The sequence below is a fragment of the Vanellus vanellus genome (assembly GCF_965231255.1).
Source record: "Vanellus vanellus genome assembly, chromosome: 15".
Classification (NCBI taxonomy): domain Eukaryota; kingdom Metazoa; phylum Chordata; class Aves; order Charadriiformes; family Charadriidae; genus Vanellus; species Vanellus vanellus.
In genome coordinates, this window is record NC_138920.1 from 13,138,189 (window position 1) to 13,156,675 (window position 18,487).

At 62.2% G+C, this 18,487-nt stretch overlaps 1 protein-coding gene across 2 annotated transcripts; it reads right to left on the reverse strand.

Annotated features, from left to right (window-relative positions):
• Window positions 1–515: 515 nt before the first annotated feature.
• Window positions 516–17,509, reverse strand: TGM2 (transglutaminase 2). Of its 2 annotated transcripts, XM_082491038.1 has the most exons (14): window positions 16,015–17,509; window positions 13,405–13,584; window positions 10,370–10,612; window positions 9,069–9,187; window positions 8,027–8,155; window positions 7,152–7,332; window positions 6,017–6,152; window positions 5,804–5,907; window positions 5,430–5,669; window positions 4,974–5,246; window positions 2,142–2,302; window positions 1,741–1,877; window positions 1,262–1,414; window positions 516–883 (listed from the first exon to the last, which is right to left on the reverse strand). In XM_082491038.1, the coding sequence occupies exons 1-14, from the start codon at window positions 16,022–16,024 to the stop codon at window positions 772–774; spliced, it is 2,178 nt and encodes a 725-aa protein (XP_082347164.1). In that variant the 5' UTR covers window positions 16,025–17,509; the 3' UTR covers window positions 516–771. The 2 variants fall into 2 exon arrangements, with proteins under 2 accessions (XP_082347164.1, XP_082347165.1); XM_082491039.1 differs by having other exon boundaries at window positions 516–1,414; window positions 16,015–17,507.
• Between the last annotated feature and the right edge of the window lie 978 nt (window positions 17,510–18,487).

Below are 18,487 nucleotides of genomic sequence, written 5' to 3' on the forward strand. Positions count from 1 at the left end.
GCCTCCCCTTTCCCCTCGCTCCTAGAGTGGCTTTCTTGTGCTTTGGCCGCTGGCCCGTGCCTTCTCCGGCCGCGCTGGCAGCTGCCCGCGGGTGGCCCCGATGAGAGCCTGGGTGTGCGAAATGTGTTTGTTTAATTTCCCATACAGGTTTTCTCGCCGGTCCTTCGCGCACAATCACGGCACGGTGCCATTCCTGCTACGGGAGGAACGCGCCGGGGATGCGTGGCGTCTCCATTCCCGCTGTGGGAGTGGGAGAGCCGTGGGGGTCACCGCTCTTTCTGGGTACAACCCCTGAGCTGCAGAGCACCCCGCGAATGCCGGGCTGTGCCGGCTCCGCAGCTCGGGGCGGAGGGAGGTGGTTGAAGCGGAGCCCACAGCGTGGCTTTAGTGCAGCAACACACCAGCCACGGCCATAAACCCGCAGCGACAGCGCTGGGCTGGGGGGGAACTCACCCCTCGGGTGCCGGGAGAGGATGGGTGTTCGGAGAGGATGCCCAAGAAGAGCCGGGGCTGGATTTAACAGTGAAAAATAGAGGTTTTATTCAGTGCTTGCATAGTTAATCCATGTCAAGGTAACATCCCATCCCTCACTGCACAGTGTTTGCGGTGACAGGAACGGTTATCAAAGCGAATATCCTGCTTTACCTATGCAGTAGGGTGATATGCAGTATATATTTATATGTAGCCATAAATAGATTTGTTATATATGTATATAGCATATAAACAGCTTTGTGCTCACAGTATACAATCTTTTTCTCTACTGAATTGCGTTCAGAGAATGGCAACGGCGCGCGTGAGCACGGCTGAGGTGCAGTCAGTGCTGGAGAAGGTTGTTCTGCTCTTTGGTTTATAAAATCTGCTCTGCGGGCCGGGGCCGTCGGCGCTGCAGGAAGAGGAGGGGGTTGGCAGCTGCCCGGCAGGGGGGTCCCTGCTGCTCCCAGGCCAGGGGACAGCCAGGATGGGACATTTCCACCCCGCGGGGTGAGGGAAAGGCAGTGAAGTGAGCGGCTGCCGCAGGAAACCCCCGAACACCCCCATCCCCGCTCTCCTGTTCCCGCTCCCGTCGCTTCTCTCCCCGCAGCACTGAGCGCTCCCGGGGAGGAGCACAGCACCACGGCCGCTGCGTCGGGGTCGGGCTGGGCTTTGGCAGTCGTCCTTCCATGTGCCGCTGGGACTGTCCTGGGCTAAAGCGAGTAGAGGGGGCCCCGAATGGGAAGGGGAGGCAGGGTCTCTGCAGCGGGGGGCTGCGGCGGCCGCTCACTTGGGCTGGGGTGCGATGATGACGTTGCGGTAGCCCTTCACCCCCGTCAGCTTGTCGCTCTCGAAGTCCACCATCAGCTTGTGCAGCCCCGCCTGGCTCGGCACGAAATCCAACCGGACCTTGGCCACCGCCTGCGGTTCCACGGGCTCCTCGCTGGGGGAGGACGGGGGGTCAGCAGGGTGGCCCCTCTCCCTCCCAGGAACCCATCACCTTCCCTGCACCCGTGGTGCCACAGGATGGCCCTGGGAAGTAGGGACTCCCCCACCCCCGACATGGCTGAGCCCCCCCTCCCCAGTGAGGTGTGGGGCAGAGATGCTCTGAGCCCCCACACCCCGTGGGGACCACTGCAGCCCCAGCTCCCGCTGTGCCCATAGCAGAGCCAGGCATGGGGCTGCCCTCCCTGGGGGCTCTGGGCACAAAAGTCCACCCCTGCCCCATCCCCAACGGCCCGGCCGGGTGAAGGGAGGAAAAGCTCTTACAGCTCCTTGATCTGCTGCCCGTCGGTGAGACCGCTGCCCTCCGCCAAGAACACGCAGTTGCTCAGGGGGGCTGCGAGGGGGTTCACCAGGCTGATCTCCGCCACCAGCTTCCGCTTCTGCATCGGCTCCCCTAAAATCTGCAAGCAGGCAGGGTTGGACCCCCAGGGCCGCCCTGCCTGGGGGCCATGGTGCTCCCCCTGCCCTGAGCGTGCCGAGGCAGGTCACTGCGGATGCAGGTCCTCGGGGATACAGGACCTGCTGCCCAAGCCCTGCTGTGGTGGGGTTGTCCCAGGGCTCGGATCACCGGGACCAACCCCGCAGGGTGATTGCAGCAACTCCCTGTGAATGGGAAATGTCCCCCAACCCCAAACCCACCTGGGACAGAGCAGCTGAGCCCTTACCCTGATCTTGATCTCCGGATTCTGGATGTAGACATCCCTGACTGCCACGATGACGTCACCAGTCTGGTACTCAGTCAGGAGAGCCACCACCTTGATGAGGTTGTCCTGGGTCAGGATCTCCCCGTACTTCTCATACAGGATCCGCAGGGGCACTCTGTTTTCTGGAAGGGGAAGCAGAGCGAGGTCAGAGCTCACCCCTTCCCCAACCCAGCGCCTGTGCCCCCGTGCTGGCACCCGCCTGGTCTGCGCTCCCCAGGAGCTTCTCCAGGATGGGAAAGTGTTGGGGGAGTTGGGGTTCCCCCAGCACTGGGGACACCCCGGTCGGGAAGGGGTACAGCAGGGTGGGCAGGCACCACGCGCTGCAGGCTGGAGCACCCGCGAGCAAGCCTGTGCTGGGGGGGCGTCTTGCCTAAGCGCTTCCCCAAGAAAACGGGTTATATTTAGCTGTCATCAGCCCCCAGATCGACGGCATTTCCCAAATGAGCCACAGACAGCTGCAGCCTGTCCCCATATGCCCAGCTGGGTCCTCAGGGTGCTGCCGGGGTGCCGGGTACCGGTGCTGCTCCCACCCGTGCAGGGCTGCGAGCGCCCGGCTCGGGGTGGCAGGGAGGGACCTGGCACCAGAACCAGGTGCCAGAAGTGATGTTTGGGGCTCGGGGAGGGGAAGGAGCCATGTGCCAGGGCAGGACCCCAGGGCTGCACCTGCACCGGCGCCCCGGATGGGCTTCACCAGCCCTTCGCAGCCGGTGCCGGCAGGCAGCCCCGCTCCCCGGCAGCTGCCCTCGCTCAGCTCTGAGCATTGTTTATCCCAAAGCCCTCCAGGGACTGGGCTGTCTTGTGCTGAGGGGGGAAGGAGGCTGAAGGCAACCAGCTGCAGAGCCGTCATGGGGAAGGACTTCAGAGAGGCTGTGACCGCTGGAAGCGAAGCCCGGCGTAGCCGGGGCAGGACGCGAAGTGCTGGAGCATCAGCTGAGGTTGCGGGAGAGGGATGGACCCGGCACCACTCCGGCTGGGCTCCACGTGCCGGCACGCAGTGCAGGGGCTCCCTAAAGGCTGCAAATTTGGGAGTATGGGGGTCTATATTCCCAGGCAGGAGCTGGGGGTAGAATCTTCAGGAGCTCATAATTAAAGTCACAGAGAAAATGATGTTGGATTAACTTGTGGAGGGGAATGTTAAAGACCCTAAAGGCCAGCAGGGCCCCTCCAGCGGGCCGGGCAATGGGTGGCCTCGCTGTCCCCATCCAGCCCCGCAGCAGAAGGCTCCAGAGCAGCTCTGCAGGCACTTGCAGGTGCTGGTACCCACCAGTGCCCACACCGCAGGGAGACTTTGCCAACGTGAGCAAAGGCAGCGTCCCGCTTCCCTCTGCAGCGGTGAGTGGGCACATTTGTTATTCCCTTCATGCAGCTCAACAAATAGCAGCGAGCTGAGTGCTGCATTTGTTACGGGCCCTATTAGAAGAGCAGATCTTGTCTTAGATTAACAATTAGGCTGTTCCAGGACAGCAGATGTATTGCGTTTCCAAGCCCTGAAGGGTCTGTGAAAAACTGACATAAATCAAAACTCTTGTTTAATTACCAAGCGGTGATGCTAATTTGTAAGAAAGGCTGATGAAGGTTCAGCGGGCCGTGCCGGGACAGCTCTGTGGCGAAATGCTGTGAGATGTCGCACCCACCCAAGGGGGAGACACCGAGAGCTTCAGCGCTGCTGTGACCAGCCTGGGACCGTGCTATCGGAGCCGACCCGGGGTCAGTCCCGCTCTCCCTGCCTGTGGGAAAATCCTGCGGCAGAGCCCGGCAGAGCCCAGCGCCGGCTCGCGAAGCGGAGGCGTACGGAAGAGCAAGAGAGGGATGCTGACGAGTGCGGCAGAGCGCCCTGGGACGCGCGCCCTGCGCTGCGCACAGCTTGCTCCCTCGGCGTAACGGATGCAACGGCAGTAACTTTTGTCCTCTCTAAATGCATTTCCAGCCCCCTGCCTGAGCAATGTTCCTTATCCTTCCATCAAAGATTAAAAATCCACAGTGGTAGATAAATAAGGGCGAAGCAGCCTTGTGACAGAGCTGCAGCTCGCGGGAGTCCCGCCAGCCCGGGGCTTTGCCCACCGAGGCAGCCGCTGGTGAATGGGGGTGATGCGGCACGGGGCTGCCAGATGGATAAACACCCTGGCACCGGCTCTGGGCACGGGCTGACCCCACCACCCAGCCCCAGGCCATGCTTTAACGCTGCTGTTATTCCACGGGATGAAACAGAAACCTCCGATTGCTGCCCCACGCCAGCCCGGAGCGTGACGACCTCGAGAACCAGCAGCGCTGGTGGTACAACCGGAGGGGACAGAACCCCTGCAGTGCTGGGCAGTGCCAAGCTGGAGAAGCAAGGAACCCAGCTCTTGGCTCGCACCTTGTTTTCAGGGAGGCTGGTGCCGACCCCCAGGTCCTGAGCGGGGCTGCGGGGCTCTGCGTGAGCCGGCAGCCCTTCCCGCTGGTCCCGGCCCCCCGTGGTGACACCCCGACAGGACATGTCCAGCTCTTATTGCTGCTCGGCGGTCGTGTGTGGGGAGCGGGCAGCTGGCGGCTGCAACCAGGGCTTCCTCTCTGGAAAGCTGTCGGCGCGGAGCCAGGACCCGGCGGCAGTGTCTCCCTCCCACTGGCTGCGAGGTGGCTGCTGCGCCCCGGCCCCTGGCCAGCGCGGTGATGCTCTGCTGGGGGGACCCATCCCTGCCCCGGCACCGCGGCCTCGCTGCAGACCCCAGAGATGCAGCCGAACACAGGAAAATTGCTGACCTGACCCCAGCCCTCACTGCAGCATCCTCTCCTCGCTGCCCGCGGGTCTCTTACCTGCCCAGGGAGCGAGGGTGACATTCAGCAGGTCCTTCATGCCGCACTGGGGCCCGACGGTGCCGTTGTAGCTGGCGGTTCGAGCACACAGCATGAGCCTGCAGACTCGCTCCGTGTCTGAGTTGTTGTTGATGACGGCGAAGACGTCGAAGTCGCAGCCGATGTTCGCACCCTCCGACAGCTTGATCTTGAGGTGCAGCCCCTCATCCTCCTCCCTGAGCGAGCTCTTCTCAAGCTCTGCCTTCGCAAACACTTCTCTCTCCTTTTCAGACCCTGCGGTGCGTGGAAAAAATGTGATTCCCGGGGTGGGTACAGGGAGGGTATGGTCCGGGCTGCTTTGCCCCAATCCCTGGAGCCCCCCCTGGTGCAGCTGCTGCCTTAATGAATCGTTCCCCCCCCTGTTTCCCAATAGCTGACTCCCCCGGGGGTGTCTCTGCCCCCTCTGCTGCCCCGTACCCTCTGGGTACTTGTAGGTGTGGGTGATGTCCTCCCTGCTGTCCCTGCCCACGCTCTTGGTGCTGATGTTCTTCCCCACGACTGAGGAGTGGGTGCTCTTCTTCTGCGTCCCGTCGTGCCGCACCACCCAGTACACCACGTCGGCATTCACCTCCGCGAAGACGAAGGGAATGTCATACTTCAGCTGCAGGTCGCCCTCCTTGATGGCTCTGACGGGGGCTGGACCGCAGCAGAAAACCCCTGCAGGGAGCGGAGCCACCGTCACCACCCGGTGTTTGGCCGCCACAGGGGCCAGACACAGTTGCGGCGGGGGGAGACCCTGCCGTGACGGGGGCGTGGGGTGGGATGGAGCGCCCGCGTGGTGCGCGCCGTACCTTCGCTCTTCTCCTGGGGGGTCGGGTCCAGCGCCTGCCACCCATCGTAGCCAGGTGCTAGGTCTGGACGGGCCATCCAGGATTCCACCCAGCAGTGGAAGTTCCTGCAAGGGAAGCCAGGACGTAGGGGCTTCAGCCTCCCCCAGCACCCGCCGGGCCCCGGGCAACGCCGCCCCAGGGGTGGGCAGGCTGAGGTCCTGCCGTGCCACTCACCAGATCATGTCCCTGGAGCGCCGGTCCTCCTCCCCCATCTCGTTGAGGTAGCGGTCGATGATCAGGTTGCCGTTGGTGTCGTGGGCTGAGTTGTAGTTGGTCACCACCCGGCTGGGGATCCCCAGGCACCGCATGACTGCGGGGAGGCAGCGCAGGGTGAGACGGGGTGCCGGGTTTGCTCAGCTCCCGCCCCATGGAACCCCCGGTTTGCTCAGCTCCTGCCCTTCCCTTTCCCCGCAAAGAGCTGCCCGGGGACTGATCCCCAGGACCGGCCGTCTCCTGCAGTCGCCGTGGGACTCCGCGTGCGAGTCGGGTGGCACGCGGCACTGGCAGTCTGTCGGGTTTTGATATCGCAGAAGAAAAAAGGCACAAAAGCGGCTGCGAGTGCTTTTGAAGGAGTGCACGGGCAGCAGCGCGCTGCAACCTCTTATTTAATCTCACAGCTGCCTTTTACTGCGAGCGGAGCTCCCCGGGGAACAGGGAGGTAGTTATAACGCTTCAAAGGAAGGCTATAAACTTCTGAGAGTTGCGGAAAAACCACTTTAGTTTTCTGCTATTTCTCTCCTCTAAAAAGGATCTCATATATATCTGTGAGATATAAATGCACATGCGCGCTCATGCAACCCTGCAAGCGCGGCGTTTTTTCTCAGGGCACAACTGCGTGAGTGCACAAGTGTGTGTGTGTGTGTGTGTGTGTGTGTGTGCACGCGCGCGCTTCTCAGCAGAAGCGAGCCTGGAATTTTTTTCTTCTCTTCTGCCCCAGCTTGACTGCCTCGGTGGCAATGAAATTATTTTGATCTCAGTGCATTCATGACTTTATTGCAAACTTGACCTTAAAGCCACTTTCCTTCTGCCGTTCCGTGAGTCCAGCCCCTCCCTCTCTGCCCGGCCGGGGACGCTAACTGAAAAGCCAGAGCCCTTTTCTATATTTTTTCCCTCTATTTCCTGACAGATTAGAATAACAGAGCGCTTAATTGCTAAGCAATCATTGCGGGCCGATTGTGATCAGCTCCAGCGGTTCCCTCCTGCCGCAGCACAGGGAGTGAGCGGAGGGCAGGGGGTGGGAGACGGGGAGGGGGGACACGGGTGACCCCCTCCTGTGGGGAAAAGGGAGAGAAGGAACATCTGTTCTCACCGGTACATGCCACGGCAGCGAAGACCCAGCACTGGCCGTACTTGACTGGTTGACACCCAAACTTCTTCCACCTCTTCAGAATATCCACGCTCCCGATCCAGGCCATCGGGCTCATCCCATCTTCGTAATTGTTGTCCCACCGCCCTGCCAGCACCCCCCGGTCCTCGTCGTTACAATTTACCTGCGGGATGACAAAGGGGGAAGGGGGGGGGGGTGGATGGAGGGAGGGCCGGGCACAGAAGGGCAGGAGAAGGCTGGTGAGGGAAGGAAAGAGCCTTCTCCCAGCTCACACGTGCCATCCATCCTGGAGCAGCACAAGATCTCACCGGGATGCAGGCGGCCGCGGCGCAAGAGCGCACCGGGATGCACGCGGATGCGTGCATCCCGGTGCGCTCTTGCGCCGCGGCCGCCTGCATCCCGGTGAGCTGGGGATACGCAGGTGGGAGAGTGGGTGGATGGAGAGGCTGTAAGTGGGATGTGCTAATCGGGGTTGGATTTTAGAAACGTGTCCTCCCGTCTGGGATTTTGGTTAGGATTATAACGTCCGGCAGCCAGAGAGGAGCAAAAACTGCTCCCGGGATGGTGTGCGCCCACCTCTGCTATTTCTCTCCTCTTAAAGGATCTTGTATATATAATGTGATATCAGAGCAATGGTGGAAAAGTTGTAAAGGGGATGCGAAACACCCCGGGAAGGAAACCGGTGTAATTGGGGGGGGCGGCGGGGGGGAATGGCAAATGCCACCTCTCTGTCACAGCTGTAGTTGCAAGCTGTGGGGACAACAACGGGGTGTTTGCATCCCGGGGGACATGGGGTGCTGGGGAGCCTGGAGACACCCTGCTGGGAGCGCTGGTGGCCGGTGCCCCACGGGACTCACCATGGCGCTCACCACCCTGCCGATGTACACGGGGTCATTGCGGCGGGAGCAATCCCGGTTCTGGTCCCTCAGGAATTTGGGGTTTGTGTCCAGCAGCTTGAGGCAGATGGACAAGATGTCGTCCTCGAACTGATGCAGAGGGGGAAGAAAAGGGGTGTGAGGTCCCAACAGTGCACAGGGGCTCTCCTGCCTCGGTCCCCCCTCCCTGGCTCACCACGATGCCCCAGCAAGTGGGGCTGCTGGGCACACGGGGGGGGGGGGGGTCACGCATCCCCAGGGTCCCCTCCCTGAGCAAGCACCCACTGAATGACCTTCTCCGGTTAGTGCCACCGTGACGAGGGGCTGGCGCTGCGGCTGGCGGGGGCTCAGCCTGCGAAGTCCAAGGGCGAGCGCCCCCCCTCGCGCCGGGGACGGATCCTGCTTCCTGCAGCTGCTGCTGCGCAGGGGTCAGGCACGGACCCGACCTCCAGGGAAAACCACCTATTTCCCATCCCCGGGTGAGTCACAGCCCTTCCCCGAATTGATGCACGGATCGTGCGGGGGCCACAGGCACCCCCGCTCCCGCCGGCCCCGCCACCCCTGCGGGACAGCCCGGAGGTCGGGGAGGGCAGCCGGACTCCCCTGGTGTCGGGGACCCAGCGTGGCCGCAGGGGGCTGCAGCTCAGGGCACGGGCACTGCCTTATCGGCGCGGCCGGCACGGCACTGGGGAGCGTGTTATCGCCTGCCGGCTCCCGGTGCAGCGTGGCCGCCCCGATTAGGAGCGCGCAGCCCCCCTGGGCCTCCAGGAGCCACACAGGAACGCTGCCCTCGCTCTGCCACGCTTCAAAGTCAGCGCGTTCCCTTCTCAGGAATGAGATCTCGGTTGGTTTGTCCCACGGTTGCACGGCGGGGCTGGAGCCTCCCCGAGGTGCTGGCTGCATCCGGGATGCGTTTTCGGGGACACACACGTGGCACCAGCCCCTGTGCCCTGCACTGCCAGCGCTGCACGATCTGGGCTCGGCTGAGGGTCCTGGGGGTCCCAGGGGACCATGCCCCACTCACCTGGCCGAAGTTCCAGGGGGTGGAGGTGATGTAGTCGCGGGCGCCCTGGTAGATGAGTCCCTGCTGGGCCAGCACGTACTCGCAGCGCTCGTCCTCGTCTCGGAGGAAAACCGTGTCCTCTGCAGAGAGAGCGAGGGATGGGGACGGGGCTCTGCCCCCCGGCCCTGCTCAGGGCTGCCCCCTCCCCGGGGACGTGCTGGGCAGTGACCGGGGTCGGGTCTGGTGGGAAATGAGGCAACGGGGGCTGGGACTGCTCCCGTCTGGAAAAGCTGCTGGAGAATTTCAACTCTGTTTTACTTCAGCTCATGGGAAAATTTCAGTAGACTTGTGGTTTTCTTTTCTAGTCTTTCTCATTTCTCTCTTTCCTTTCTCCCTTGTGTTTTATGGAGTCAGGTCTTTTCCCAGGAGGGGAAACCTCCCTGGTGGGAGAAGCGAGCAGTGGGAACCGGGAGCCCTGTCTGAGATCACAGCTGAAGCCATTTTGCTCGCACAGCAGTTACTGCTGGAAAAAAATCACTATTTACTGGAAATGTTTTGAGAAAAAAACCCAACACATACATCCCCAGCGCCAGTGCTCAGCACAGTCCTGGGCGAGCGAAGCTTCCTAAGCCCCTTATCTCGGCGGAGCCAGCACGGAGCGTTTGGGATTCAGGAAATCGAGCTGGGAGCAGGGCTGCTCCTCGGGGCATGGGAAGGACACGGAGAGATGAAAATCCCGGCTGTTGTTTGCCCAGTGCCGTTAAACTCTACAGCACTGAGCCTCCCTTCTGGGTCGGGCTGCCCGAATTTCACCAGGACAGTGACACCCCTGGGGGCACCAGGGGCTCATCCCGGAGCCCACAGCGGGATTCCGGCCTGGGGTAGGTGGGCAGGGCTGGGCCAGGTGGGGGCAATTAATTAAAGCCCATTAGTAGCTTTTCCTCTGCTTCCTGGGGGCCAGGAGCTGCTGCCGCGGGCTGCCCGGGGCTTCACACCAGCACCACAGAGGTGAGCTCCTGCGGGTCATTGCGTGGCGGGGACAGTCCAGATGGGGCTTTGGGTGTTTGGGGTGCTGGCAGAGGGGCTGTGTGTGTCCTGGGGTGGGGGGTGGTGCTTGTGGCCCTGACCTGCTGTGGGAACTATGTGGAAGTGGAAGTGGAAGTAAAGTGGGGATTTTTGGTTAAATCTGAGGCAGAGCTTGGGGCACCTGCGGTCTGCAATGGCATAAGATCTGTGGGGATGCGCTTCCCTGGCAGAGATGGGGGGCGACTTGTGCTCACCTTACCTGGGAACCCCTGGTCTTGGCAAGATGAAAGCCTCACCTGGGTGCCAGGCATTAAAGAGCAGAACGAAGTCCCCGATGTGGTAGCTGCTGCCCTCGTAGCCGGTGGAGGTCTCCACTGTCAGGCTGTAGCGGCCGATGCGGGCGCTTGGGGGGGAGCAGAGTGAGACGGAGAGGGAATCCCCATCCTGCTGCTGGACCACGGCGCTCCAGCCCGACTCCTCTGGGAAGTCGGTCACGGCAAAGTGGGACCTGGTACCTGACGTCTCGATGGGGCAGGGTCCTGCCAAGAAGGAGCAGGTCAGCTTTCCTGGTGCTGCGGGGGCCCTGGGAGCCCCACGCCGGGGGGCTGCGCTGAGGGGACCTGCCCCACAAGCACCCTGTGGTGCTCCCGTGCCCTCTGCCCTGCGATGGCTGCCCCGGACCTCGTCTCTTGCCACCCAGGGAGGTTCGCTGTTTGGTTTGTCGGGTACTGGGGGCTCAGGGCAGCGCATCTGTGGGAAGCTCAGGCACGTCTCCTGCTGTTTGGAAAGCTGTGGGAAGGAGAAGCTCGCCCCACGGGTGCCCCAGGGCTAGGAGAGCAGAGGGGGAGCTCACCCCGGTGCCCACCCCAATGCCATGTCTCCTCCCCTCAGCTGCACCCACTCCTGTCTCCGCTTGGAGCGGAGCTGCCAAGTCCCTGCGCCCGCGCAGCCCGGCCCTGCCGCAGCCCACGGCGCGGGGACCCCGGAGCCCCCGTCACCGGGGTGCTCTCAGTGGGAGCCCCGCTACGTGTGTGCAGCCTCAGGCGTTGCCGCAAACATCCCACGATCAGCGATTACATCAGTGGCCGCAGGGCTCGAGCCGAGGACAGCGTGATCCCTGCCGGCCCCTCCGAGCACGCGGCTGCGTCCAAGCCACCTGCACCGCGCCAGCTCCAAACACCGCTCCTCTGGGGAGCGGTGACGCCCAGCCCCGGCCAACCATGGCCCTGCGGCGATGCCAACGCCGGTGCCCGCGTGGGGCTGGCTAGTAGCCAGCGCAGCGGTTCCACAAGGGTCCGCTCCCCCCCCCCCCCGCCCCGCCGGGAGCACAGCCCCGGGCTGGTCCCCTGCCAGCCTTCGCCCGCAGCGTGGGCAGGACGCCAGGCGAGTCACCAAAAATACTCATGAACTCATGAGAGTGACACAGTTTCTCCTCTCTGTCCTTTCAGGGAGGCCGGGTTGAGCTAACCGTGCCCTTTTGGCAAGGGTCAGCCTGGCGTTGCCGGGGGGGTGGCCAGCCTCGGGAACATGCCACCGCCGCCTCCTCCTCCTCTTCCTCCCTCCCTCCCTCCCTCCCTCCCTCCCTGCAAAGCCCACGGCACCCCCCTGGGATGCAGGCGCCTGAGCAGGGCTCTTCAAACTCGCCGCTTTAAAAACACAGGCTCTATTTTTGTACAGAGCCATTCCCTTCTTTCCTGTGGGAGGTGGCACGTGGCGTCACTGTCCCAGGGGAAAGCAGGTCTGGCAGCCCCTGCCCCAGCGGTGCTGCGGGTCCGGCCCCGGTGAGGGATGTGCCAGGGCCACCAAGAGCCAAAGCACCTTCACCCCGTTTTTCGCAAGCGCCGGGGCTGCGCTCCAGCCCGACGGCAGCCGCTGCCAGCCTGCGTCTTTGCCCCAGGAGGCTCTGCCGTGGGGCTTCTCCACGCTTGCAGAACCAGCTGGGGGCTACCCAGGATGGAGCATGACCTCGTAAAAACCCGGCGGGTGGGAGCAGTGGGCAGGGAGACCCCCGCCATGGCTGCCTTGGGACCGGGGGGCAACAGGGGAGCTGCTGGTTTAGGGTGAAGCTGGGGGGTTGCTGAGTTTGTGTTTGTCACCCTGTGGTGGGATCAGAGTTTTAGGTGAGGAAAAAAAAAAAAAAGAAAAGTATTTTAAACTGTGAGGAAACCCAGCTGCCGTTTCACTTTGAGTTCTGGCCTGGTTGACTCAGCAGGACGCTGCAGCCCCAAAATAACTCTTGCCCGAGAGTTTCCTTTCCCTTTGCTCTGAGCTGGCGGGGGCCAAGCCCCTGCCCGTCGGCTGTGCCTGGCTGTGGCCATGGGATTGATGTCCCTGTCCCCACCGTTCCCAGCAGGCTCTTGCCAGGGCTACAGCAGCGGCAGGAGCAGCCCCCGGTGCGGAGCTGTGGGGACCCGCCGAGCGCTGCGCCCGGCTCCTGCGTACCGGCACCGCTCGGGGGGGCCGCGGTGGGGCTGTGCGCTGGGGAGGCTCACTGGGAACGTTTCCTTTCTCCAGGGTTTACGTTTCCTGAGCAAACCCCGCTCCAGGGATGTCTGAGGGGGGGGGGGGCAGTGGTGGCTGGGTAAAAAAGACCATCAACAAATGTGCTGTAAAAACTTCTGGCTGAAAAGAGTCGCTTTTGCTGATGTTTCTCAGAAGGGTAAGAGACTCGGGTGGGTTCCCAGCTGCAGCCAAAGCCCTTCCTGGTGAGCCGGTGGCTCCGGCATGGCCCCAAGTCTGGCTCAGCCCTGGGGAGGAGGAGGAGGAGGCAGCGGCGGTTTTTGTTTTATTTCTTTATCACTTCCCTTCAGCTCTCATTATGGAGCAGAGGCTCTACCTTTTCTCTCCATCTTAGTATGAATCACAGAATGGTTTGGCTTGGAAGGGACCTTACAGATCATCTCATTCTATCCCCACCCTGGGCAGGGACACCTCCCCCCAGCCCAGGTTGCTCAGAGCCCCGTCCAGCCTGGCCTTGAACACCTCCAGGGATGGGGCAGCCACAGCTCCTCTGGGCAACCTGGGCCAGGGGCTCACCACCCTGAGTGTGAAGAATTTCTTCCTAACGTCTAGTTTAAATCTCTCCTCTTCCAGTTTTAAACTGTTACCCCTTGCCCTATCCCTCCATTCCCTGATAAGCGTCCCTCCCCAGCTCTCCTGTATAGCTGTGCACAGCACCAACCTCTGCCGGGGAGGGACATGGGGGGACTGTGTGAGATGGGGCAGGTGCCTCAGCGCAGCCCTCGTGTGAGCGTGGGACGAGGGCAGGGGCAGAGGGCAACTCGCCCTGTGGCAGGCACTTGCTCATGGCACAGGGCACGGTGGCACTCACCCGTCTCGACGTTGAAGGCGAGTTTGTCCACCCCCTCCTCGTAGCTTCTGCCCGAAAAGTGCAGGGTGATGGTGAAGGGCTGTCCCCGCCGCACCACCAGCTGCTGGCAGCCCATGTCTGCCGTCCGGTGCTCCCGGCCGTTGCGCTCGCACTGCAGGTCCCATGTCTCCAGCACCAGATCTGCAAAGGCAGCGGCATGTACAGCTCTCCCCTCTGCCACACGCTCCCGGGGCACAGCCGTGCACCGCACACGCAGTCCCTGTGTTCGAGCAGAAGGGACTGCATTACCCCCACCCTGAGCCCTGGGGTTTTGGACTTTGGTGCCAGGGTTTGGCAGTCTCCTCTGCCCAAGCTGCCCTGTCCTCTCCTGGTGTGCCCGGCACAGCCCTGGGTGCTGTGGCTGCACTGAGCTCTGAGCATCCCTCTTGGAGGGCTCTGCAGGCTGGGCTCGCATCGTGGGCTACAAGCTCACAGGGGCAGTGGTCCCACCGGCAGGTGAGCTCGCAGTGAAGCGCTGTCCTCCCCACTGAGCTCTGTGCCATATTTCTTGTGCTGTGGTGCTGCCCTCAATGGTACCACCATGGAGGGGGGACACCATGTGCTGCCAGAGCCGTGCCAGGTCCGCGGCTCACAGCGTCCAGCACTGGAGCAAAGCCCAGGGCTCACCTCCGCTTTCTGGGAGGCGTGGGGCCCGTTGGCCGGGGTTTGCTGTCTCTGTGCCCCCACCCCAAATGAGCGCTGCTGAGCCTGGAGAATGCCAGGGCTGGTTCTGTGCCTCAGCTGGACCCAGGGCAGCCCTCTGGGCAGCTTTACCGCTCCATGACTGCTGACAAATCGGAGAGACCGACCGTAAATTCGATGACAAAGAGGGTGTCTGATTCCCCAGCCTCAGGCACTCTGCCCTGCCCTGCTCTGCCTCCCAGCCCAGGCAGGGCTGCGTGCCGGAGCAGCCACATCCCCGCCGCCCCAGGTGCCGCGCTGGAACGATGTGCTATCGTTTATCATCGCTCAAGGCCAGTGACCCTTGAATGCTCTGCCAGCAGACGGGTTAGTTGCCAGAACAAGCAAAAGCATTTAGTGCAGGAGAGCGCTCAGCGAGCTCAGCGCCAGCCAGGGACCAGGGGGCTCGTGAGGGGGGATGCTCAGCTTGCTGCCCTGGTGCTGCAGCTCTCCCTGGCTATGTCCTTCCCCGTGCTTGCAGGCCAGCAGTGATGGTCACCGAGTGCTGCTCATCGGTGCCAGATGGAAACGGCTGACCCTGAGCTCGCTGTTCCCAGAACTAAATGGAAACCCCACTCCCGGCTCTCTGGGCATTGGGACACCGTAGCGTCCATCCGGGGGAGGTGGTTGGGCTCATCACTGATCCCCACCACACTGCAAGAGCTGCTGTGGACAGCTGGGCCTGTCCGTAAATAAGGGCAAGTTCCCTCCAGCTGGTCCCTCAGGACCCTGGAGCAGGGATGGAGCACAGAAAGGTCCTTTCCCTTGTCACATCCCCCTTTGTAAGCAGAAACATGGCTCCGTGCTACAGCACATGAACTGTATGAGTGCGAACCTTGCTGACACTGAGCCAAACTTGTTGCAAATAAGCGTGTTAAGAGAGCAGGACTGCCGCTTCTCCTTGTCCCAGTCACCCGTGGTTATTGCCCTCAGTGGATTTAGCAAAAAGCAGATTTTTTTCAAAGCACAGGTGCCTCTTCCTAAACTGATCTGTGCCAAGAGATGGGCAGGGAGGGGGCTGTGGTGCTTCCAGGGCATGCAGGTGGCAGCGGGGTCCCAGGCACCACCACTCGGGAGCAACAGCTGCCCTGGGTGTAGCGGCTCAGCTTCGTGCCAGGAGCTGGTGGGGCCAGTGCCCAACCTGAGGGACCTGCGTTGGCATTGCTGCCGCAGTGCCGGGAGCCCGGTGAGCCGGGACAGCCCGCGGCACTGCTGGGCACTGGGGCAGAGTGATCCCATCTCACCCATTGGTACTGCACTCCATTGGGACCAATATTCAATTGGTATCGAAAAATCCTGTTTCCTGGGATTTTGGAGACAGCCCTATGGGAGATGGAGGTTGTCTTTGCCTCCCCAGGCAAGTCTGAAAAGCCACCCGCGTGGAGGGATTTCCGAAGGCCAGAAGCATTACTTCTGACTGAGCCTCCAGAAATCCTCCTTAAACCAGGGTGGGACGTAGGCACATGTTCCCGGTCCAGCTGTCAACGCTCTTCTCCGAGAGCACTGAAAGCTTTAAATAGCACCAAACTTCATTCTGCAAATACCAGCGTCGCTCCGGCCAGCGGAGAGCATTGTAGCTGCGGAGGGAGGGAGGGGAGCAGACCCTGTCCCGAACCACGCTTTTCTTATCGTCGCCGTCCTCTATTTTAGTCTTTCCCATTCCCCCCGCCCTTGGCCAGCTCGCAGGAAAGCGGGCGAGCGGCTAATGGCTGAAGGTGCCGCCGAGCCCCGGTTGCGGGAGCGCTTCGCTCCCGGGCGCCCCCGCGCAGGTGCCGGGGCGGCGGCAGCGGTGGGGGGGGGGGGGGGGACGACGACACTCCGGCCGGTCAGCGCTCCCCGCGGGCCAGAAACCCCGGGCACCGGCGGGAGGGGATCGTCCTGCGATCTTACCTTCGGCCATGGTGACCGGTACCGGGGGGTCCGCGTCCTGGTCCTGGTCCTGGTCCTGGTCCTGGTCCTGGTCCTGGTCCTGGTCCTGGTCCTGGTCCTGGTCCTGGTCCTGGTCCTGGTCCTGGTCCTGGTCCTGGTCCTGGTCCTGGTCCTGGTCCTGGTCGAGCTACCCCTCAACTCCCGCCGCCCGGTCCCGCCGCTCGCTCCATTTATACCGCGCCCGCCGCCGCCGCGCACACCCCCGCGGCCGGGGATGGCGGAGGGGAAGAAAGGGAAAACAAAGTTTCCAGGAAACGGAGTGGTTTTGGTCCCACCTATTTAAAACAGCCACCCAAAAAAAAAAAAAAAAAAAAAAGTGTCTGGGGGTGGGGGGGGTTCAGCTCCCACCCAGAAGTACCGGGTCGGTCCCTGCCCGTGGTGCGCAGCCCCCTCCCGGAGCCTCCCCCGGGCAGCAGCTGGAGATGCTGCTGGATAAGAGGAGGGGGGGAAAAGAAAAAAAAAAAAAAAAAAAGTGGGGGGAGGAGAGGGGCTGTGCAGTTCACACCGAGGTGCCAGAAACTTGGGGAATGTTTTCTCCTTATAAAGTTTTCTTCCCCCCCGTGCCTTATCTCCCTACCCAGCCATTTCTGGCGAGGGATCCGGCTGCTCAGGATTGCAGCAGCCAGTCCCCCTTCCCGTAAACACATCCCTAAGAGACATAGGGGCCAGAGAGAAAATGTGCTGGAAAATTTGCTGTTTGAGGGGAAAATGTGCTGGAAACCTCACTGTTTGCTGCAGGGCACGGCGCCGTGGGGAGGTGTGCACAGAGCGGGGGCCAGCGCTTTCCCTGGCAGCCCTTGCCCCGCGCACCGGTTGTCCCTCTCCTGCCAGGGGTCTCAGGTCCCATGAGACCACCCGCAGGGCTGCCTGGCCTGGCCCGTCCCTCCCTGTGTACCCCAAGGGTGACCCAACACACCTGAGACCATCTAGCGGGGGCAGAGGGCAGAGACCCCCACACCTTCACGGGATCTTGGGGTTTGGGAGTGCCCTCGGTACCTCAGCAGTGGTATGGCTCATGATGAATAAGGCCTTGAGAAGTTTCACCTCTGGAGCAGACTTTGTTTAGCTATTGGTTTTTCTTCATGTGATTTAAGCTGACCAGGGCCAGGACCAAGGATGTTGGTTTTTTTTTCCTGGTGCAGCCTCATGCCAACTGTCTTCGTCTGGCCCCTGGCTGGGTGCGGGATGCTGCAGGCCCTGTGCCAGAGGTGGCTGCATGCTGGAAACCCTCCTCAGCCCAACAGATCCCCTCCCGCTCCCCCAGACCCCTCACCCTGTTCCCCTCCCAGACCCCAGGAGGGCTGGTGCGTCTCTCCAGGGCTGCCGCGAGTACCAGTTCTTGTGGATAGCAATGTCCTGAAAGCAGTTGGGGTTCGTCACTTGGTGTACTCAGGGTCACCCCACCGGACCCACGCGTGGGCTGTGCCCCAGTAAAGCCCGGCTGTCCTGGGCTCTCCCCGTGCCCCCGTCACACAGCTGGATTTGCTCTCCTGGAGCTCGGTCCTGGCGAGGGGTCCCTGGCCACGGCGATGCTTTCTGCTCGGCCACGCCGCAGCACTGCGCTGGGAGGGTGTGCAGCAAGACGTGCCACCTCTTCCAGCTCCACGAAGGGCTTTTGGGCATAGACAGTGTCACTCTAAGGTCTGAGCACGCCAAGAGCACATACCCAGGAAAAACCCCGCGAGACGGAGACTCCTGGTGTGGCTGGACCCCGGCCCCGCTGCGGGGGCGCACACAGCAGCACTGCCCTGCGTGGCAGCGGGCAGAGGGGCCTTGGAAAGGCAGTGTCCCCGGTGAAGGAGCTGAGCCGCAGTGGCCGGGGGAGTCCCCTCCCTCATCACCATCTGTGAGGGAGGTGGGGAGGAAGGTTAAAGCCAGTGCAGCAAATCCTCGCTGAGGGGAAACTCGGGGCAGCTGGTTTTAATGAATGCCGTCCGTGCTCCCCTCCAGCACGCGCGCGCACAGGCTGGATGCGCACAGGCTGGATGTGTGCAGCTGGCGGTGGTGGGAGCCTTCACCAGACCACCGCCAGCGTTGGCACTGCCCTTCTCATCCCCACAGTCGCCAACCCGGAGCAACCTCATCATGGGACACACCACGCAGGTCGAGCCTGCGAACGCTTGCCCCAACAGCGCATCCCTGCCATTAGCGCCGCGGGGTCCTGCTCTCCTGGCTCGGACTTGGGAGCGCTGTCCCAAATCTGGGCTCTTTACCCGGTGCGCATAAACCAGCTGACGTGCGGAGTCGAGGTGTTTGTTTCATTCCAGTTCTGCACAGAAAAGGGTGCCAGGCGATAATTCGCAAAGCCAGCACACCTCGGGTCTTTTATACAGAAAGGTAACGAAGGAAAAATCACATCAACATTGCTGATCGGTCACTTGTAATTATATAACAAAAGCTTATTTGCGCACGTCCCAATTTCTGTCTGGCTCAT